Below are 22532 nucleotides of genomic sequence, written 5' to 3' on the forward strand. Positions count from 1 at the left end.
GACACAGACCTTTTAAATCTTTGAATCATAGTTTTACTGGCTATGTGGCTCCAGGCAAGTCACTTACCGTTTCCATTTCCTTCATCCATAAAATGGACTAAACTGTTGGAAGATTAAATGAGCTAGCGTGGAGCCTGTGTGGGCTGCGAGTTTATCACCGCGCCCAGTAGTATTCCTTAGCTCTTCAGTTTCGGCAGATTTGGCGGAGGGGAATAAATCAGTGGAAAAGGAGGATTGAGGGTAAAAGCGACTTTGTGAAGAACACACTGAGAAATGTGGCTGCTTACTAAGTGCATATGTTTACATGGCAGGCAAGAACTGAAGTCAGGAATTTTATTAAAACAACTGAAGATAGCTAAACTAATATACCCCAAATGTATTTTTTTAAAACAATGGTAAACGAGACCTGAGAACTGAAAAAGAATCATGATGCACGTGGACTCTGATGGCCACCCAGCCCTTGCCGCCAGGCCCTCTCTGCCCTGTGCTGCAAACAGCACAGGCAGTTTTCAGCTGCTGCCTGTAAAAGGTTCACTGGACCCACGTTTGTACGAGCATCCTCGTGCTCCCAGAAGCTCAGCCAATCCAGGAGCTGGACTTCCCACCACAGAGAAGCTGGCTAGGAAGATGTGACATTGACCAAAACAAACTGAGAGCCCGTGAAACAAAATCAAAAGGAAGCAACACTATGGGCAGACAAGGAAACAACAAAGCTTTGCAAGAAAAACCCCGGTCGTTCCAGGGGTTTCAAATGTCCATTCTCTTCTGCGTATCCTCGTAAAACCCTTGGAGGCAGTGTTGGGACAGCAGCTGTCATCCCCCCCTCTGGGGTGGAGGGCAGCAGCTGAGGCCGGGGTGAAGTCGGTGAAGTGCAGGTGAAACTGTGGCTGCAGCAGTTGGGCGGGTCAGGGTGGAGGTGGAGGCAGTTTTCAACCATAGCAGGTGTGGACCGTAGAGCCCGGTCAAGCTGCACGGGAACCTGCGAGGTTCCAGCTCTCAGCCCAGCCCGGTGTAACCCACTAAGCTGAGTCCTTTGCAAGCCCACATATCAACCCCTTTAGGGAGTCTGCTGCTTCCTGGAAAATCAGACAGCACACATCTCCCTTCAGAGAGCCACTAGCTTAGTTAAGCAACCTAGTAAGACCCTGGCAGCAGGGGAAGTCACTAATTGAACGACTTACAGATCAGGAGCCTGCGGGCCTGGCCTGAGGTCCAGGGCTGCTCTCATGGGCTGCGCGTGTAACTCATACTAGTAACTTTAGTGTGCCTGTTTTCTCATCCATTAAAACAAAGGCAGGGGGAGGGGTGGATAATATCACCTACCTCAGAGGTGGTTGTTATGATTAAATGGGACAAAGAGGTCCAGAGGCCTCTGATGTAGGCACGAGATTAATGACAAGAGACACATACGCTAAGTGCAACAGGAGTTCACAGGAGTGAGTATGTCTACCACCTGAGGACTAGAAAAGGCTGCATGGAACACCTGTTCTACCCATGTCCTGTCCCCACCCCAAACCCACACACTCATGCCACCTCCTCACCTAGGAAAACAGTCCCGACCCTCCCCCACCCCCATCCAGAGCTGGAAGTGCCCCTTCCTGCCTCCCAATGTCAGTATCTGGAGGTGTAGTTAATAAATATAGGGGAACTATAGTAGGACACCCTAATAATTAGACATATGGCTACATGTTGAGAATTAAATTCATGAAAATGAAACCATAATCGTCATTAGTCATCTGCGATATGGGTCATTACTAAGAGATGACCGAGATTCTTGAAAACACCCGAATCTAATCAAGGTGATTAAAATGTAACTAAAGGAAGCTGTAACCTAATAGAGTATGTTTTGGCCTGTCTGAAAAATGTTGACTTAAAAGTTATTGTCTATAGAGACTCTAAATAGAGTCTAGCAAAGGAGAAATTGCCTAACTAGAATATTTGTGTCCATTTAGCTTTGCCCAACGGTAAGACGCTAAACGTGGTGGACAAACAGATGCTGAACACTAGAAAGCCGAGCTCCCGTGGGGGAGGGGCAGTTGACCATGTGGTTCCAGGATCCAGATGAAATTCACATCTCCTCTAAGACCTTTTGCTCCAAAGCCTGAATCCCAAGAAAGCTTCTAATGAATTCATTTTCCTGGGTACCTTATGCTAAGGAAAGGTACACTGGATAACAGGCACTGAAAAGGTATCTATCACTATAGCTTTGATCTTCATATTTATGTTTTCTAACTATTAAAACAAATTGGAGAAGAATTCAGTTAAATGCTAGCCAGCTGAACACATGAATCTATCTTTGATCTTTCCAAAATCCTCTGACATGTACAGTAATTTAAAAAAAAGGCATAAAGCCACAGGAAAAGCAAACAGGGAAGGAGACAACAGCCACACAATTTTAGAAGCTAGAAAACCAAAGAACAAGTAGGAACTGATTTAGCAGACCCTGGGAGCCAGATCCTGGGCCAGCAATGAGGAGAAGTTAAGAAGCACCCGGTTCCGTACAACAGAACCCCCTAAAGGTGTGGGAGCTGGAGCACTGTGTTCTGAAAGTGGGTTGAAGGTGGAGCCACAAACAAGAGGGCAGACTGACAGTCTGCTTATGAAGCAGTTAAACCCCAGATCTGTTCTCTATCATGATACTCTCCCCAGCCCTGATGAAAGGCAGAGGATATTTATTCCCCGGAAAGGGAAGAACAGAGGGTTCCCTGGGTGGGAGGACACGGGGCCCAGTTGAACATACTGAACACACAAGGCCAGGGTACACTGAAAATTGAGATACTTACCCTGCGTCCTCCCCTCACCTCCCAGAACAGTGGCAGCCCAGCAGGCAGCACTCAGGCAGTAGAGTGGAAGGTTCTTTTCTGGGGAATATGAACAGTGCAAGAGGAAGGACCAGGTTCCCCAATGAAAAGACCCAGATGAATCACCCTACAGTAGTGGTTCTCAAATGGGGGTAGAAGGAGCAAAGGCTGACGCTGCCCCAAGGGAACATCTGGCAGTGTCTGGGACATTCCTGATCATCATGATTGGGGTAGGGAAGACAATACGGATGCTACTGAACATCCTACAGTTCACAGGACAGCATTCACAACAAACCGTCCAGCCCGAAATATCAATAGTGCTGAGGCTGAGAAACCCAGACGTTCAGTAAGGGCCAGAGTCATCCAGCCCCACGTATACACAGAGTTTCCCATTCTCCAATGCCACTCTCGTAAATATGAGTAGACACCTGAGGAACTGCCACAAAAGGCAGAGATCAAAACGACAGACTACGCAGGGAGACAAAAATTTCAAAAAGCTATCATTAATACCCTCAGAGAAATTAGAGAAGATATTCAAACCAAAAGCAAGCCAAACCAAACTTAGAAGATGATAAAGAAAAAAAAAAAGGAACATCCAAAGAACAGGAAAAGGTTCTTGAAAATTAAAAATAGAATCACATTAAAAAAAAAATAGAAGGGGCAGATGATAAAATTGAGGAGCTCTCCCAAAAATAGAGCAAAAAGACACAGAGAAGGCACAATTAGAGGACCACCCCCAAAACCTCTAATATCTAAATACTGGAAGTTCTAGTGAAACAGAAGAGATTAATTGGAAGTGAAGAAATCAAAGAAATAAACCAAGAAAATTTCTCAGAACTGAAGGACACGAGGCCCTAGGATGAAATAGCCCACAATAGCCAGCTACACCCTACCCTGAAGACCATGAGTGTGAAATTCCAGACAGGAAAAACAGGTTCCTAAAAACGAATCCAGAGTAAGATTGGCATCAGACTTTTTAACAGCATAAATTGAAGCTGGAAGATGATGGAACAATGCCTTCAAAGCTCTGAAGCAAAAATGATTTCCAATCTATTTTCAAAATGTCAAGCAGGTATGAAGGAAATAAAAACATTTTCAAACATACCAGGTATCAAAAAATTTGCCTACAATGCATCTTTTCTCAGGAAACTAATAAAATATATACTCTACCAAAATGAGGAAATAAACTATGAAGACATGAAAAATAAAAACTGGCATCTAATACAAGACATAGAGCCAAAGGGAATCCCAGTAATGATGAAGGAAAATCCTAGGATGACAGCTGTGCAGTAGGCTCGAGGCAACTAGCCCAAACTGAAGCAGATCAGTAGGCTCATGACGAATGTCTCCAAGAAGAAATTGACAGAATACTTGATATGCTGGAATGTATGGAAAGGTGAGTTTAGAATGAAATAGACAGGTGGTGAAAACTAAGCAAGGGAAGAAGATAATTAGTAACTCCAGGGAAACAAAAAGCGGCACAAAGAGGGAAAAGTAATTATAGTACACTACGTGGTTCAGCTATGCTAACACAGTGATAAAAATATAACCACTGATCAATAATCAAATGGAAATTACAATATAGCTACTGGGGATAGGTAGATGGGAAGTGGAAGACATATTCAAAAGACAGCTAAAGCCTCATCATTCATGGTGTGAAGGCAACAGAGGATTTCTTTTGCCAATATAAACAGCTAAGAACTGAAAGCGGTTGCCTTGGGGGAGTGGAAAAGGACTTCTCTGTAGGAAAGTGGAGAGGGATCTTTTGTTTCTCCATAACAGGATCTTATAGAACTGTTGACTCTTTAAACCATCCGCATATATAACTTCAATAAAGTGACTTTTTTTAAAATTGGAGAAAAACAGAATAAAGTATAAAGAAGTAAATTTCTACAAGTATTCAATATCACTACCTAGAGCCAACTGCTTTAACATTTTGACAATTTTATACCAATCTTTTTCTTACACATTATACATATGCAGATTTTTCAAAGTTGTAATAATGCCATATATAGTTTTGATTCCTGTGTTTTCACACTTAACACACCACTAGCCTTTTCATATATCTTTAAATATTTGCTGAAAGCAGTTCTTAATGGCTGTGATCATTCTTACATATCATGCTATCATTTAACAAATCCTTTTTTACTATGCATTGTTTATAATTTATCACTATTATAAATATGGCTGTGAAGAATATCATTTTATGTAAATCTTTGTGTACACTGAATGTTTCCTTGGCATAAATTCATAGAAACGGATCACTGAAAATTTAAGTGTCTTTGCCAAATTAACCTCCAAATGGATCGTGTCAGTTTTTACTGAACGGTACATACAGCATCCACTTCCCTGACTCCTGAATATCAATTTTTCCCATGTTGCTCAATTTGATACGTGAAAAAAAAAAGTTTTTATTTGCATATTGTGTGTTCAACTGGCTGTCTGCTTTTCTTCCTTGTGAGCTACTGGTTTATGGCTTGAGTCCATTTTTCCACCAAGACCACATGATAAATAATCCTTCCACAACCTCGTTTATATCCAGATCTCTCTGAGTTAACACAGATCAGACCGGTGGACCTGATGATATGTGAGCACCTCAACAAAATCAAGTCTCTGAGTCTTGATGGCCCCACTGAGGCCCTGGCTCTCTGGGAGGCTCCAGGCAAGCAGCCTAGCAGTCAGGCACCCTTATGACACTCCTCACACTTTACCTTTTCTTGGTACGTCCCATATTCTGTTTGCATTTTGGTCACCTGTATACATCTTCTCTTCCCAATGGACTCTAAGCTCCTACAGCGAAAGAACCCTATCTGATGGATCTCCGTGGTCCTCACCTCACCTGTATTTAACAGATACTCACATATCTGATGAATAAAGACATAAGGGTGTAGATGGGGGTGGGGAGGATTATGAACAGAGGCAACAGGAGAACTGGAACACTGAAAGCGTAGAGGGACTAGCCCTAGCCCTACCAGAGCTGGGGTGAAGACAGCACCAGAAGTACATGACCAGTGGTTTCCAGGGTTCGGGCAGAATGTCCATGTAATGAAGACTGACGAAAAGGAATAAAAAGGACAGGCAAGGATTATTCAGCCACAAAAAAGAAATGAAGTACTGGTATATTCTACAACATGGATGAACCTTGAAAATATGATGCTAAGTGAAAGAAACCAGACACAAAGGTCACATATTGTATGATTCCATTTATATGAAATGTCCAGAATGGGCAAATCCACAGGGTCAAAAAGTAGATTAGTGGGCTTCCCTGGTGGCGCAGTGGTTGAGAGTCCACCTGCCGATGCGTGGGACATGGGTTCGTGCCCCGGTCCGGGAGGATCCCACATGCCGTGGAGCGGCTGGGCCCGTGAGCCATGGCCACTGAGCCTGCGCGTCCGGAGCCTGTGCTCCGCAACGGGAGAGGCCACAGCAGTGAGAGGCCCGCGTACCGCAAAAAAAAAAAAAAAAAAAAAAAAAAAGAGTAGATTAGTGGTTGCTAAGAGCTGGGGGAAGGGGAGAATGGAGAGTCACTGATTATAGGTACAGGGTTTCTTTGGGGGTGATGAGAATGTTCTGGAATTAAACAGTGGTGATGTTCGCACAACTTTGTGAATATATAAAACCCACTGAATATGAATAATATCTCAACTTTTAAAAAGGAAAGAGGAGTAAACAAGCAGTCTGGCTCACGAGGAACTTCTGAGGAATTGCTTTGTTTGTAACACCAGCTTGCCTAGACTCTGATGCTTCCACACTGCCTGGCCCAGCAGCAGGATGTCAGGGCTCCCCCTGCTTGTAACAGAGGGACACATGACACAAAACACACTGAAGGAATCCTACAGATCCAAACTTGGGAGAACAGCACACATCCTGGCCAATATTTTATCCAAAGAGACCTGGCAGCCTTTCTGCTAATGGACTCCCTGAGTTAAGAAATGAGTTCTACTGTGCCTCAGCAGGCAACGCATTACACCGACCACCTATAACCCGATTTTAAAAACCTTCAACAATGTCAAGACAGAATAGAATTCCCTTTAAAATGAGCTGACGAGAAAACCAATACGGAGGTGATGTAAAGTCATGGGAGATGTTCTTTTCATGATCATCTTTCTAACAGATTCTCCTATATCCAGCACACACCTGGCTGCGAGTTGTGCTAAGCGCTACGTGCCACATGCAGACCCCCTCTGAGGGCTTACAATCTGGATGCTGATAAAGAATTACACAAGAATAAAACAGAATGCTAGACTGTAGCCTACAGATGATTTTCTCAGCTGAAATTCAAAGACGGGGTTCAACCCTAAGAGGGCTGGAGTCTCAGGGGAGGAGTTCACGGGGTGCCTCCTCCTCAGAAGGACTTCTCACTTTCTGCAGGCTGGATGAAGACCAGAAGCTCCCTGCTGCTAGACAAGGCCCCTGTCTGAAGAAAGCTGGGACCCTCTCACCTCTATCCCATTCCCCATACCTGCAGAGCCAGGGAGGCCACAAGGAACACCTTAATTGTGAACCCTGAACCAGGTCGCTGGGTGGGACGGCCCTTTGAAAATTACGCTGGGGTAAGTGGAATTTTTTTCTATTCTTTTTGGTTGTTTATTATTATTATTTTTTAACATCTTTAATGGAGTATAATTGCTTTACAATGGTGTGTTAGTTTCTGCTTTATAACAAAGTGAATCAGCTATACATATACACATGTTCCCATATCTCCTCCCTCTTGCGTCTCCCTCCCTCCCACCCTCCCTATCCCACCCCTCTAGGTGGTCACAAAGCACCGAGCTGATCTCCCTGTGCTATGCGGCTGCTTCCCACTAGCTATCTATTTTACATTTGGTAGTGTATATATGTCCATGCCACTCTCTCACTTTGTCACAGCTTACCCTGACCCCTCCCCATATTCTCAAGTCCATTCTCTAGCAGCTCTGTGTCTTTATTCCCGTCTTGCCCCTAGGTACTTCATGACTTTTTTTTTTTTTTTTAGATTCCATATATATGTGTTAGCATACGGTATTTGTTTTTCTCTTTCTGACTTACTTCACTCTGTAAGACAGACTCTAGGTCCATCCACCTCACTACAAATAACTCAACTCAGCCATAAAAAGAAACGAAATTGGTAAGTGGAATTTTAATTGAGCTGGACAATCAGAATTAAATTCTTTCTCTCAGTGGCAGCTCTTAAAGGGGGGCATACTCTGAGCCAACTCATTTATAATCCCAACCGTTAGGCCATTTGAAAGAAGATGGCTTTTCTACACTGGAACAGGTTTTGAAAAAAGGAAAAAAAAAGAGAGAGCAGTAAAAAAAGAAGGAAGGAAGGAAGGGAGAGGGGAAGGGAGGGAGGGAGGAAGGAAGGAAGGAAGGAAGGAAGGAAGGAAGGAAGGAAGGAAGGAAGGAAGGAAGGAAGGAGGAAAGGGGGAATTTAAAAGTGGAGGGAAGGCAGGGGAATGGAGGAGGAGGAGACTTGCGCAGAAAGCCATGGTCAGCCAGAAAAGTAATTACTGCCGAGAAGGGTGTCAGTAACAGCCCTTCCTCCAACCGTCCCAGTGGGGGACAAAAGACAAAAGGACATCATTGCCCATCTGTTGCTTTGGAACTAATTTAGCACCAACCAAACCAGCATTGTCCTCAGGGGCAGGCCTGTCACCTCCCAGAGTGCTAACCTCAGCTACGGTGAACAGAGCAGGTCTTGCGTCTCAAGTCCGTCTGGATGCTTAATGTATGGGGCAGGACATGGCTTGGCACTTGGGCCTCATCAAGGAATACCCCTGGAGCCTACTGTGTGCATGGCCTTGGGCCAGACAGCACACCAGTGGAGCCAAGGGCAGCTTAAGAAGTTCTGCTTCCGTTTTCTCCCGATCATGCCTTGGCCCCATCTCCACCAGGCAGGCGAGGAAGGCGGCACCAGTGGCTGAATGATTCAGTTCATTCCAACAAATATGGAACATCCCAACCACGCATAAAGAACTAGAGATGAGGGTGTGTGAAGGCGTGTTTGGATAGGCAGGGGTTAAAAGATGGATAAGGATTAAAAGATGGATAAGTTATGTACCTGCACTCTGGAGACAGTGTATAAGTAGAGCATGGAGGGAGAGGGAGAGAGAGGGAGAGAGGGGGAGAGGGGGAGGGAGAGGGAGAGGGGGAGAGAGGGGGAGAGAGAGAGGGGGAGAGAGAGAGGGGGAGAGAGAGAGAGAGAGAAAGAGAGAGAGAGAAAGAGAGAGAGAGTGTGTGTGTGTGTGTGTGTGTGTGTGTACTGGGGGAGGGGAGGAGGGGAGGTGGCTTGCTAAGACAAGGTATATTAAGTTCACATTTACTAACTTGGTGGCTCTGACATTTCGGCCAGTATCAGAATCACCTGGAGGGCTTGTCATACCAGACTTGTCCCAGATTTTCTGATTCCAGAGGTCTGGGGTGAAGCCTAAGAGTCTGGATTTCTAACACATTCCCAGAAGATGCATGTTGGTTTGAGGACCACATCTGAGAACCAGTGCAGTAATTCAAACCCTCACTGAGCATCTAGTACATGTAAGAATCCAATCTGAGCACTTTCTCCACCTAAAATCGACCTGGAGAACCCCAGGCTGCTGTGCCCATTCTCATCTCCTGGGAAGGACAGAACCCAGCCTCCTCTGTGCCCCCGATGAACAGGCACCCTCTCCCTTCCCCACTCTGCTGAACCGTGAGCTCCTGGGGGCAGGGCCTGGGCCCGATCTGTCTCATAAGCCCCACCCCTTGCACAGGTACTGGCCCAGATTTGGTGCTCAAGGAATGTTTGCTGACTGACTGAATGAGTGTTTTCATCTAGTCCTGGCAGTCGCAGCGGCGGGACGCAGCCCAGGCTGTGGGACGTGGGATGTGGGAGCCCGTGCGGAGGTGGTGTCAACAGGACGCTCAGGAAGGCAGGCAAAATGAGGAGTGGGTGGCAGAGGAAGTCTTTGGGTGCATATTCAGGGCACATCCCGATGGAAGAGGGACAAACAGGTTGAAAATGGCAGCTTTACCTAAATAAGGAAACTCCTACAGGGAGAAAAGAAAAGCCTGGGGCAGCCCCTATGGGATGGAAAAGACATCTGCCTGGCAGCCCCCGCACAGCAAGTTCATGTCAAGTCAGGGCTGCCAGGCGGAGCAGGGGTGACAATGCAAAGCGGCGCAGAGCTCCTTCCCGGGAACAGGTGACACCTGCACCAGCATGAAGTTTCTTCCACAGCCTCACTGGCGATGCAGCTACCTGCACCACGCAGGGGAAGTCCTCTTTTTCAGCAACAATGGAGGTTAATGAACAAATGGACAAAACACCCTTCATCTCCCAGGGTGGAGGTGGGGTGGAGGTATCTTTAAGGAGCCATTTCAGCAGCAGCCCCTAGTGTCCCATCTATAGACACCATTCCACCAACTCTCCTGTCCAGAAAAGCAATGGGCCCAGAATGTACTTTTTAATGAAATCGTCAGCAACAGAATATACGTGATGTAAAGGAGACATATAACACCATCAAGCTGATTCTTGTGAGTGGTTTAACACAGAGAACCCAGGTCTTGGAGTTGGGCAGTCTGGCCTGTAATCTTGGTGTTGCCTTTTTACCAGCTGTGTGGTCCGAACAAGTCACTTAACCTCTCTGAACCTGCAAAGGAGGCAACCACGACCTGCTTCCTTTACTCAGAGCAGGTGAGAAGCCTCACGGAGCACCACGTGCAACGTGCTTCACACCCTGTAAAAGTGCCACTCAATGACAAGAGTGTCATTATTAACCCCCGGGGTCTTCCCTGAGTCTGGGAAGGGTTGGCGAGTGTGGGCATCAGGAGAGAGGCGGCTGGGCCTCTACTCCCACCAGTCACTTGAAAAGAAACAGCAACAATAATAGAGGCCCCTTTCCCCATGTTCTGTTCTTTCTATTAAAATCAACAAGCAGCACAGCACCAGGTTAATATCTCTCTAATTACTAAGTCGTCAGTTACTGCGTGAAAAACTCCATAATTTAGTTCTCATCCCTACTCCACACTGACACTGATAGCAGGGATCCGAGGTACCATAAAAAGACACATTTGGGACGCCCTGTGCCTGTGCTCCCCATGCTGTTCCTCTCCATCCAGAATATCTGTTCTCCGTGCCCCTCTGCCTGCGTGACCTCATTTAGCCCAATGGTTCCCAAGCTTTCACTTCCTGGCACAGAGAAGAGAGAGATGCGTTCAGCACACAGTGGGTGGGGTAGAGGGGCCATGGGCTAAGTGACTGAGGTTAGACGGCTCAAGCTGGAAGGGACAACCTGAGCCCGGGGCTGTCCATCCCAGGCCCTACCCAGCCACCTTGAGGCTAAGAAAAATCCCTTACCTGGGAGCTGGGAAGCTCTGATTTGATTTTATAATCCCCATTTTACAGATGAGGAAACTGAGGTTTTGAGAAGTCAAGCCCCTTGCTGGAAAGTAGACCCTGGCAGTCCAATGTGGGGGCCCACAGAGTTAACCGGTCTACCGTACTGCCTCCCATCTCTTCCTGCAAGCCTACAGCTTTCCAGAGCTTATTCCTGCTACCTCTTCTCAACTGGGATGGCGTACCACTCAATTTCACATGAGGAGTGTTCCCCGCTGCTTTCTGCCATCTGACTCCCCCTTTCTTCTCCCACAGGAGGTTGGGACACAGAGGAGGCACTGAATCAACACCAGCTGAACTGAACTGGGGTAGAGCCCCCAAAGCCGGCCGGGACCATCACCCCTGACTGAGCGTGAGGCCATCTGGGACAACGACACATCATCTCTAACTAGCCCTGACGGCAACCCTGCGAGGTGGCCATCATCTTCCCCGTCCACAGGGAGGGAAGAAGTTGGCTGCCTGACGGTCTCACAGCTACAGAGAGGAGGAGTAGGATTCAAAAATGTTCCAGAGAACCCACACTGTCACTGCCGAGCTGCCTCCCCCTCGGGGCATCTGAGAGCGACAGGTCTCAGGAAAGACGTGGAGGCTGGCACCTGAGAGACAGCACTGGGGGACGGGCCCACTGGGGCCCACGGAAAGCCCCCAGGTTGTGGGTCAGGGGATGGCGCCTGGCCTGCTGCTTACCTCCATGCCCGTCACTCCTTTGAAACTTAAGAGACTTCTACTAAATGAACAAAGCTTTTTTCCAAGAAAGGGGTTGTGCCAGAAGCTCTTATTTAACAGCAATAACCCTAGTCTTTGGTTAACCTTTTAGCAGAAATGAGTTGACAGCCAAATGCGAATCAACTCAATTTAACAAACAGTCACTGTAGACCGACCACGCCCCAGGCACTGGGCTGCGTGCTGGAAACACGGTGGAGAAAAAGCGACACGGTCACCTGTCCTCATGGAGCTTAGAGAGAATCGAGCCAGTCCAGCAGGCAGTGGATCTGGAAGAACCGTACTCGGAGAGCTGGGTGACCAGGAAGGGCGCCGATGACCCGCCACGGCCATCCTGCCGCCCCGCGCAGCCTCCCTGGCTGGGTCTCCCCGCTCTTCCTCACGCAAAGCAGCTGCCTGCCAGAAACTAAAAGAGGAACAGCAAACTGCTGAGGGCAAGGAAAGCCGCTCCTTGACCCAAACACACCAAATTAGGGCAAAACCAAGCCCTCTGAGTGAAAGGAAATTCAGCTGAGGCGCCCGAATTTTAAAAACATGTGTGGTTTTGGGCTTAGTTTCTTTGTAACAGCCTCTCTTTCCTCCTCCTTGCATATTGCTATTCTGTACCTGAGGCCTCTTGGTAGTACCAGCTGCTGCCAACACGTGTCATTGCTAGAAACCGATAGCCCCATGGAGAACGGCTTTGCTTTGTTTTGTTTTAATACCACTAGGGCTCATCTCTTGAAACCCCAAACTCCACAACAAAACCACAAACACCCAGCTCTCCATAAGGCCTCTAACCCATGAGCTATAAAGCAATGCTTCCCACCTTTTTCACATCCTGGCACATATAAAAATGACCATATATGCTCAGCCCCCTGGAAGCTACACACTGCCCCGCCCCCCCACTCCCGAGCTGAGTGGATGGCATCTGGGCGCACCTATAACACCATTCCTGACACACCTGCTGGTAAGCTTTGGTTCCCAGAGCATAAATGTCACCAAACCTCAAGAGAATCATGAGAGAAGTGAAGCCGGATGGATCAGAGGATCACATCCCAAACTCACATCAGAGTGCCAAGAGGCGGGACACAGGGCATTCGGCCACTGCAAAGGCTTTGAAGCCAAGAAAGGCCATCCACCTTCCCCACGCGGAGGAGTAAACCAGCATTCCCTATGATGCAGTGCAGACTGGAAATATAAATAGCTTCTAAAAAGGTTAGCAAAATGCACAGATGACAAATCTACAGTAGGTTACTAAGGGAAACCAGGATGCTCAGTGCCAGCATCTCACCTGTTGCAGCTGATGTGTGGAAGGAACCCTGTGGCTCCTCCCAAACTCTGCTCCCGGGGCCCCTCAGGGATGCAGTGTCGGGCTGCAGGGACCTGGAGCCTGGGTGATGTGAGTGGGTACTTCCTGAGCCCTAATGATGCTCCCTGCAGGCCCCTCCAAAGTAAGGAAATCCTTTTTCCTAATCCCATCTTGGTCTGGTTCTCATAAGCCCACTCACTCTCAATTTCCTCACCTGGGAAGAGTCTACCTCGGAAGGTTCTGTGAGGATGCCTGCCTGAAGGTGGGAGGTGTTCTACGAGTGGCAATACCCTAGGCTTACCCCTCCCCCTTCCTGTTAAACTAGGCTCTTGGGCGCTGCAGGGCATTCCAGAAGGCAGGGCATTCCCAGGCTGCCTCCCTGGAGATCCCCTTCTGGAGGGGAAGTGCTTCCCGGGGCACCCAGAGGGCCTGCAAGGCAGCCACAGCTGCTGGGCTATGTCGAGTAAGAAACAGACCTCGCTTGTCCCTGAACCAACCCCAGGGGACACCTGAGTGGAGGTATTTATAGCTCTCTTATATGCATCCTTGAACTTGTGTGTGTTTAAGTTAACAGATATAGCAACAGCACGCCCAAAAGCACACATATGGACGTGTACACACTGAGGCAGTGACTAAATCTGGAACTCTAGGGAACCCAAACTCACCCCCAACACACCCTCCTGAGTGTGGGTATTCCAGGACCTAGGATAAACTGGGCGTCCGTCCTTCCCTCTTCAGGGTATCAAGTTCTGCCTTCCTGCCAAGGATTAAGAGATCAGCCTGGAGCCCGCACCTCGAGAGCAGCTTGCCAGGCAGCTCCCACTGGCTCGTCTGCCAGAGCCAGAGCTCTTCTCACTTCCCCTGAGCTCCACACAGTGCAGAGTCAGGAGGGAAATCTCACCCCTCCAGCACCTCCCTGAGCAGACACTGGGGCTGCTGCAGAGCCGACCCTGAAGCCCTGAACGCCAGGCAAGAAAAGAGAAGAACTGCAGAGGCCCAGACCGGAAGCCGGACCCCCCCAGCAGGCCACAGGGAGGAGGAAGGAGCGCCTTCAACTTCCACTCTGAAATGCTTGGCACTAAAATGTCCGGCTGCTCCTGGGTCGCCAGGGGCTTGGCCAAGAGAGGGGGGCTTCCCTTTGGCCTAATGCTAGTGTGTCGGGGGTGTGGAGGGATGTGCCCAGGCAGGGAACGTGATGGGACTCAGAACGTGATGCCCAACACATTCACATTCACTATATATTCTCTCTCTCTCTGCCAATAGCAGCGGAGGTTAAGGGGGAAGCAGCCTACTCCGGAAGGCAAGAGGTTATCTACTACAGTCATCTCTTGAAGTTCCGTAATATGTTCTTTAATATATAAATTGGGCCATTGGATACCTATGGCTTTGAACTCAACTGGGGTCAAAGAGGGGACCCAAGAGTAAGCACACAGACTAGAAGTTCCAACCCAGGGGAGATGTGCTGTGGTTCAAATACAGTGAGCGCCCAAGTGCATGAGTGAACTTTTTAAAGTGCTGTGAGCTTCTCCCTCATCCCATCTTACCTCCCAAAGTAGAATCGACTGAAACCTACATACCCCACTTGGTTCTCAAATCTTATGCTGAACTCTTCATTTTTCTAAGAGTTTCTCTTACATCACTGGGGATGCAGGTTCTGATCAAGAAAGGAAACCATCTTGACACAACAGGGCATTTAGAGCAGGGAGCACTTGACCGTGTCCATGGTTCCAGTGATGGGGACCGTGGCAATTACGAAGTACAAAGCTAGCACCAGACCTCCACCAAAAAGCCTCTAGGATCTGGCATCCTAGTAGAACTTCTATCAACTCCAAGTATAATACACGGTCCTCTTCCACGTGTGACCTCTTCCCCCTATAAAACTGCCCACAGTGGAGCACAATAATTTCTCATATTTAGTACACATCTACTATTATGAACGAAGAACAGTGTCAGCTGCTTTTATAGACATTAAACCATTTAAGCCGACCTATAACACTGCAGTGCAGATTCTAATTAACCACATTTTTACTAGATCACAGAGAAGGTTAATAATACAGCTAGAATCACAGGACCAGTACAGCAACGTGGAGATCTGGGCCCAAGCTGATTTGGTTCCAAAGCCCATGGGCTCTCCTCTGCTGCCCATCAGACTTGGAAATTTCTCTCTATATGTATATGCACATGAATGTGTTTCTTTATCATTATTATTATTGTAAGATTAATCGGTTACCAATTCATAGAGGCACGAGGTCTTAATGACCAAGTACAGCACAGGAATCTCCTACATATCACACATTGCATCTAATTCAGACATTTCCACCTATGCTGTCCTCAGACATGGCACATCCCTATCTTAAGTTTATTCTTTTGTACCCCTCTGGTGCTTAGCACAGTGCTAGGTACAAAGTGGGCACTCATTTCATCTCATTGATGATTATGTTGCTAAGATTGCTTATTAGTAATAAACTCTTGGATGCTGAAAGGTGAATTATTGCTAACTCAGAAAAGTCTTAGACGCTGGGAGAAACACCAAGGGGGCCTAACATACCTCTTGGCCAACAGAGTAAGTGATCCACCATTGGATAAAAACAGTAATATCTGACTCTCACTAATAGGTTGATCCCACTTAGAAGATAGCTTACAATCTCCACTGAAAACAGCACTTGACTCTTTGGACCTGGGTTTTTTCCTCTGCAGGGGTGGCATACAACCCCCACTCAGAGAATGACTGTGAAGATTCCAGGGACCATGTCTACAGAGACACAAGCAACCCAATCAACCCAGGTGGCACCCCAGCACCTCCCATGACCTCCTCTGTACATAACCGCCTCAAACTACGGCAGATTCAGACCCGTGTCCTAATCCCAGCAACATCCCTCCGTAGCTGTGACTTTAGATCAGCAACCTAGCTTCTCTGAGCCCTAGTTTCCTCATCTGCAAAGATGGAGGATCACCTATCTCATGGGGTTGTTTAGTGCAGAAAATAAAATAATATTTGCATGTGGCTGCCCCAGGCCTGATATGTAGAAGGAAGTCAGTAGATATTAGCCAGATTTGAATGTGCAGAGAACAGCTGACATACACACGTCCTGTTGAATAGGGCTCGTGGTCAAAAGATGGCCATGGTGACAAGTAACAAAGAAAAGGGAAGAGGCAGTAGTGAGAGAAGTTAAAATTAGAGACGATTCTTAACCTCTCTCCTTTCAAACAACAATGTCAACCTGCTGTTTACCAGCTGTACTTCTTAAAAGTCGGTCTTATTTGATTGAATGGGTTCTGCCTCTTGCCCACCATACCGTCTGGTAATGATAGAAGGAGTAACTACAAAGCAGGTAATGAAAAGGGGCCCTGGAAAGCTAAGAACTCGTTGTACTAACCTGGTTCAGTTTGGTGAAAGTGGGCGGCCTCAGGCACCTGGTGCCTAGTGCTCTGCCAGTGGTTTCTCTATTTTCAGGGGCTCCTCTAACTTCACAGTATAGAAACCAGAGGCCACATCGAGATGCCCCCCAACAAGACATTCTTCGGAATCTAACCCGGTACTACAATTCTGAAATCCAAATTTACAAGGGCTACAAAGAAAAGCTCCTCTTTATTGACCTAATGTGTGCCTAGTGTGTGCCAGACTCAGTGCTAAGCATCCAGCGTATAATATATGCCCAGGGGAATGGTCTGAACTTTTTGAACCCCGTCTTACAGATAAAGAAACTGTACTACTGGACATCCCCTAAAGACACTCTCCAAGGCCCTCAGCCGCTCACATGTTCTCAAGGACTCAAGTCTGGATGACACGGGGAAACTTCCGCCCAAATTTTCAGGTCTAATCACAGGGATGGATTTTGCAAAACTTCATCAAACAAATCATCTTAGGCCCACAGCAGAAGTGGGTTTGGGAAGAGGGTGGAGCTGGGACAGAGACAGAGAGGAGAACTTAATGCTTCAGAAGCCACCTCTAATTTGCAAATAATGGTCGGAGGGTGCATTTTCTTTCTGAACAATAATCTCTACCAAAGAAAACCCAGACAAAGTCACCTGGCCTTCCTAGGGAACAACGAAAGAAAGCTCTTCCTCCAAGATTCACACTGAACTCCTAACCCCTCCTTCCCCTCCCTGCCCCTGGGAGTGGCTGGATGGTTGTTGTTTCTTTTCTTTTTTCCCTGTGGTCCTCTGGTAATACCACAAATTACGTTTTCAGGGACTGGAGTCCCAGAGTGCAATGATGTTGTAATAAACATAACCAGGACCAAATGCCTTCCCATCATATTAGATGATGCCATTTCCCACCAATCAGGCTCCTCGGGCAGGCAGACCACTCACCAATGAGGGACCAGACAAAGGCTGTGAGGGGAGACCTGGTCATCGGCAACTAAAAATAAGAGTGCTTCAGGATTGGCCGCTGCCACTTTGCAACAGGAGTTGGGACCCACACACCAGGCACCAGACAGAAGGCACACACAGGCAGAAACTTTCAGCCCAGGGGTTCACATGGGGTAGGCTGGTCTGGATTTGTTGCTGAGATTTTTTTTTTTCCCTTTCCCTAATGTGGTGACTTGAAGAAAGAAATACTTGATCCAGAGGGACCCTTGCAGACACACCCTCACTCCTAGACACGTCAGTTTCCAAAGGCCCTTCACAGACACCCTGAATTGGGGAAAGGGCGGGGGGTGCGGCCAGGGGCCAAGACACTCACCTGTCCGGCTGTGTCATAGAGTCCCAGGAGGTACTGCTTGCCCCCTACGGTGACGCTGACTGCAAGGGCAGAGAAGTGGGGGCGGGGAGAGAAGCTCACAATCATCGAGGCTCTGGGGCAGTTTCGTTCCCCATCAGGACCCTTCCCTCCTAACCCAGCTGGAGGCAAGCGGGAGCTCCCAGGGAGATGCCACCCGTTTTCCCTTGTGCCCGGCTCACTGTGAAGTGGCGTGAGGCTGGGGCGATGTGGCGCCCAGCTGCCCACTCCTTTCTCCCAAGTCCCGTAGCCACGTTTCCCCCTCGGGGATTGGGGCAATAGGGAAGGCGGCTGTAGGAAGGTCAAGGAGGTCGGCCCCGGGCGCCGAGGGGGATGGGAAATGCGGGGCGCCAGGACGGGGCACCGGAGTTGGGGGTGGGAAGAGGGCTGGGTCCGGCATGCTAGGGGCTGCCAGAGGGAAAGCCTGGGGGTGGGGCCGGGCGCCCGGCGGAGGGCGCGACGGGGGAGGGGTGGGGAGCGCGCGCAGGGGAGGCGGTGAGGGGGCTCAGTCAAAGTTGCTCCAAAGTTCCCAGCCCGGGGAGCGGCCCCTTAGTCAGCACTTCCGAGGCTTACCTGCGTAGTGGTCGAAGACGGTGGGCACGTACTCCTCCGGGAAGGCGTCGTTGGCATAGCTCATGAGTAGGCACGTCTTGCCCACCGCCCCGTCGCCGACCACCACGCACTTGAGCATCAGCGCGCCGGGCCCGTGAGCCATGCTGCGGCCGGCCGGCCTCCGGGCATGGTCCCCCCGGAGCCCCCGCCCCGGCCCCGGGCTCAGCCCCAGCCCGCCTGGGGGGTCCGCCGCCGCCGCCGCTCAGCGCAGCACGGCCGACCCCCCGGCCCCATGCAGCGACTCCCCCCGCCCGAGGGGAGGGGGCGGCGGGCCCGGGGCGCTGCCGCCGCCTCGGTCGCTGCCCGGATCCCCGCCCGGGCCCCGGTCGCCGCGCCCGCCCGCTGCCCCCGCCGCTCGGCGCCCGCGCCCTCTCCCCGGCCCGGCCTCCCCAGGAGGATCCGCTGGATCATAAGACTGGCCGGCCCCGGGGGAGACGGCAACTTTGGGGAGGGCGGCGGAGGGGAGGGGCCAGGCGGCTCTCCCCGCCCAGCGCCGGCCCGGGCCCCCTCCCCGCTCGGCCCCGGAGGAGGGCGGGCCCAGGCGCCTCCCCGGATTGCGGGCTGCCGGCTCCGCGCCCCCGCCCGCCCGCCTGCCTGCCGGCTCCCGCGCCCCGCGCCCCGCCCGCGGACGCAGCTCGGCCCTGCCGGCTCACCCTAGCTTGACTCCCCGCGAGGGCTGTGGGGAGGGGGCGAGGAGGAGGAGCCGAGGAGGAGCGACGGGGAGGAAGGTGAGACTGGGGGAGGGGGCCGAGCGACCAGCGCTCGCGAGGAGGCGAGGGCTCCTCGCGAAAGTGTGCGCAACGCCCAGAAGCGTCCACAGGCTCCGATGCTGGGAGAAGACGTGGAGGCCTCTTGGGGAACCGCGACGACTCTTATGATGACGCAATAGTCATGAAAAATTATTTACGTATATTTAAACTCCACCCGGAAGGCAGGATCCATTCTGTCGGCCTCTAAGTGCACAACAGAACTAGAAATCGGGAAGGAAGAAAGGGCAAGAGAGTTAAAAAAAATTTTTTTAATTTTTAAAAAATTTTCACTCTCACGCACGGGGTGATGGGGGAGGGGTGGCGGTGGTCCCTGAGCTGGTAAGTAGGGACTCCTGACTTACTGCTCCGTCCCGCCTCCCACCATCCCCACCACCCCATGCTGTTCACGGCAGAGCTTGAGTCATTTACTACGAAACTGGTGTCTAAGGGAGTTACAGCATCTTGAACCACTGACGCACCCCCGCACCAGCCAGAGAAGGGGGACTCTGCGACTCTGGATGCGGCGGGTGTACCTTTGCTCCCCCTATAGGCGACATTCTCTGAGGCCCCTTTACAGTCCCAGTGTCCCTCGAAGGTGTTAGGTTGTGATCCCTGAGGAGTGATACACTCTAGAGCTCTAAGACGCGGCCTGTGATCCAGGCAACCACCCCTGTCTTCCTGCCTGGGCGATGCTTGCTTGGAAACACCCGTCAGGCCAGGTCTCGTTCACTCGCCAACAGTGCTGCTTCTAACTTTAGGCCCTGGGGCCGGGGGGTGGGGGGGGGGAGAATACTCTGCACGTAGCCACCACACCCTCCCTCCCCTTGCTGACAGGAGATAAATCGCTTCCTTTCATCAGTTCACAGGATCAGAAAATGCTGTGTTGAGAGGCACCGCAGAGGTCAACTGGACCACCTCCCTTAGATCTCCCTGAGGTTGCAGGTAAGCAAATTGAGAGGCAGAGAGGTGAAGTGGTTATGTCAAAGGCTTCCAGCTAATTCCAGCATTCAAGGACTTGGAACACACTTTGGGAAATGCTCAGTTATGTCCTCACGCCACACTTCCCAGGCCTCAACTCTCAAACCCCAAATCTGATTTCCATTGTCCTGCAAGACTTCCTGGATTCTTGGAAGTTCCTTGTGGGGTCCCACTGAACGTCTCACCAGACCCCTCCATTTGTGTCTGAGTGTGGGTATTTACATTGCCAGCTGCTTTAGGTTATGCAGTGAATCTGGAAGATATTTTTTATGTACTGAATGACAGGTTAAGGAAGGCAGTTCAGTGCCTTGAAGTCAGATCTTGGTTCAAGACTAGTCTCTGCCACTTCCTTCTAGAGGGGAAGAAAGGAGCACTTGCCCCCTTTGCCTACAGGACTACTTCTTCAGACAGCATTTGCTGGGACTGGGATTGTGAAAGGAGGGTCTATCAGGAGAGGTTAAGGAGCTACCGGGCGCACTCAGCCTAGAGAGGGCATTTGGGTCTGGCTCTGACGGTACTTAGCAGTGTGACCTTGAGCATATGCCACTTCTGTTCTTGGGGCCTCTGCTTTCTCATCTATAAATGTGAGCTCATCCATAAGGGTGAGGTCAGGGCTCACCTTTGAGAACGCTAGGGCTCTTCACAATGTGTCCTGAGAGATCCTGGCAAAAGCTTTGGGCCAGGGGAGAAGCAGTTGCTAGAGACATGGGGACGGCCTTTTCGAGGGATAATGAGGTCTGTCCCAGGACTGGAGGATAGAGGCTTCCCCCACTGAGGACTCCAGCCTCTCAGTTCTCATGCTGCTTTTCAGTGCGGCAGATATTTACCAGGGATCCAGAGAGCTGGAGGATTAGCTCTAGAACCTTGAAAAATGGAAGGGACTCCAGGTTCTGATGCTTTGGGAGAAGCTCTGGGAATATCAGAACACTCCAAGTGGGGAACTGCTGTCAGATGAATCATGCAGTGGTGACTTCATTGATGACGGTGACCTCATCCCTTTGGCCCATAGAAAAGCCAAGACTGACTGCCAGGAGTACTTTGAGCTCTGGACTGATTCCACCAGTTGAATGTAGAGTAGGAGGGAGACGGGAGAATTATCCTAGATGCCCAGGTCAGCCCAATGATGGGTTAGCTGGAAGGACCAAACAGATCTCAACAAATAATTACTATATAATGTGATCAGTGCTGTGATCGAGGATAAAGAACAGTCTTCGGCAAGTGCAGGGAGGCTGTTAGTACCTAGCTCTAGATGTGCTGAGGAAGGATTTGCAGAAGGGTGTCATTGGCCTGGGGGTTAAGAGGCCAATAGGAGTAAGATAAGAATGCCTAGGAAAGACAGCCCTGCCCCCCAGCAAGAAGGAACAGCACACAACTTCTTGGGAATGGTGAGCCATGTAGGTGGACAGATGCAGGATTAGTGGTGCAGGGCAACTGGTTTGTATGTAATTGAGAACTATGTGATGCTGCCAGGCCATGGGCCTCTGGAAGCCACGTTAAGAGCATGCAGGGCCCCACCCGGGCATGCAGGGCTCCACCAGAACCTTGAAGAATGGAAGAGACTCACAGGATATTCACGAGTTCCTATTTCTGGTTATCCCTGGCACCCTGTCGTACCTACTGGTCTTCAGTTAGTCACTTGATTCAACAAGTCCCCCTTACCTTTTTGCCTAGTGGGTGTGGGTTGGTTTTCTGTCACTGGTAACCAAGGGAATCTTGACTATGTTAGTATTATCACTACAGTTGAGATAAGTGATGTGCAGCGAAATTCAGAAATTTGCCCAAAGTCATGTAGCTGGTAAGTGGCAGAGCTAGCTTTCAAAATGGTCAGTCTTCTGAGCTCATGCTACTTCCCATGTTCCACATGAAGGAGGCATTAAAAGTTTTTCAGTAGGAAATGACAAGTTTAGAGCTGTCTTTTGAGAAGATCACTCTGGGAGTGGTGTTAGAACATGGATTTAGAGGGGACGAGAGTGAAGGCAGAGGAAGTGAGGAGAGAGGTCACGAAGGTCTGAACCAGGCATGGCTGTGTAAGTGAAGAGGAGGCCGTGGGTAGCAGGATATTTTAATTAATTAATTTTTGGCTGCATTGGGTCTTTGTTGCTGTGCGCGGGCTTTCTCTAGTTACGGTGAGCGGGGGCTACTCTTCGTTGTGGTGCGCGGGCTTCTCATTGCAGTGGTGTTTCTTTTGTTGCAGAGCATGGGCTCTAGGCACGTGGGCTTCAGTAGTTGTGGCTTGTAGGCTCTAGAGTGCAGGCTCAGAAGTTGTGGCACACGGGCTTAGTTGCTCCGTGGCATGTGA

At 49.6% G+C, this 22532-nt stretch overlaps 1 protein-coding gene and 1 long non-coding RNA gene across 5 annotated transcripts in view; one reads left to right on the forward strand and one right to left on the reverse strand.

Moving 5' to 3' along the window:
- RHOQ (ras homolog family member Q) overlaps nucleotides 1–18991 on the reverse strand; it is a 38923-nt gene extending 19932 nt beyond the window's left edge. For 2 of the 3 annotated variants that reach the window (XM_027113208.1, XM_027113209.1), the window contains exons 1-2: nucleotides 18468–18886; nucleotides 17859–17917 (exon numbers count right to left, since the gene is read on the reverse strand). In XM_027113208.1, the coding sequence (XP_026969009.1) occupies nucleotides 17859–17917; nucleotides 18468–18609 (201 nt within the window). In that variant the 5' untranslated portion in view covers nucleotides 18610–18886. Of the gene's footprint in view, nucleotides 1–17858; nucleotides 17918–18467 lie in introns of all 3 variants that reach the window. The other variant, XM_027113207.1, reaches the window with a different exon arrangement.
- Nucleotides 18992–19121: 130 nt separating this feature from the next.
- Nucleotides 19122–22532, forward strand: part of LOC113623761 (uncharacterized) — a 136619-nt gene continuing 133208 nt past the window's right edge. For both annotated transcript variants that reach the window (XR_003434050.1, XR_003434051.1), the window contains exons 1-2: nucleotides 19122–19234; nucleotides 20115–20197. This is a non-coding gene — a long non-coding RNA (uncharacterized LOC113623761). The remainder of the gene's footprint in view (nucleotides 19235–20114; nucleotides 20198–22532) is intronic.

The sequence above is a fragment of the Aethalodelphis obliquidens genome, unplaced genomic scaffold (assembly GCF_003676395.1).
Source record: "Aethalodelphis obliquidens isolate GAN/ISIS:26980383/991018 unplaced genomic scaffold, ASM367639v1 scaffold12, whole genome shotgun sequence".
NCBI lineage: Eukaryota > Metazoa > Chordata > Mammalia > Artiodactyla > Delphinidae > Aethalodelphis > Aethalodelphis obliquidens.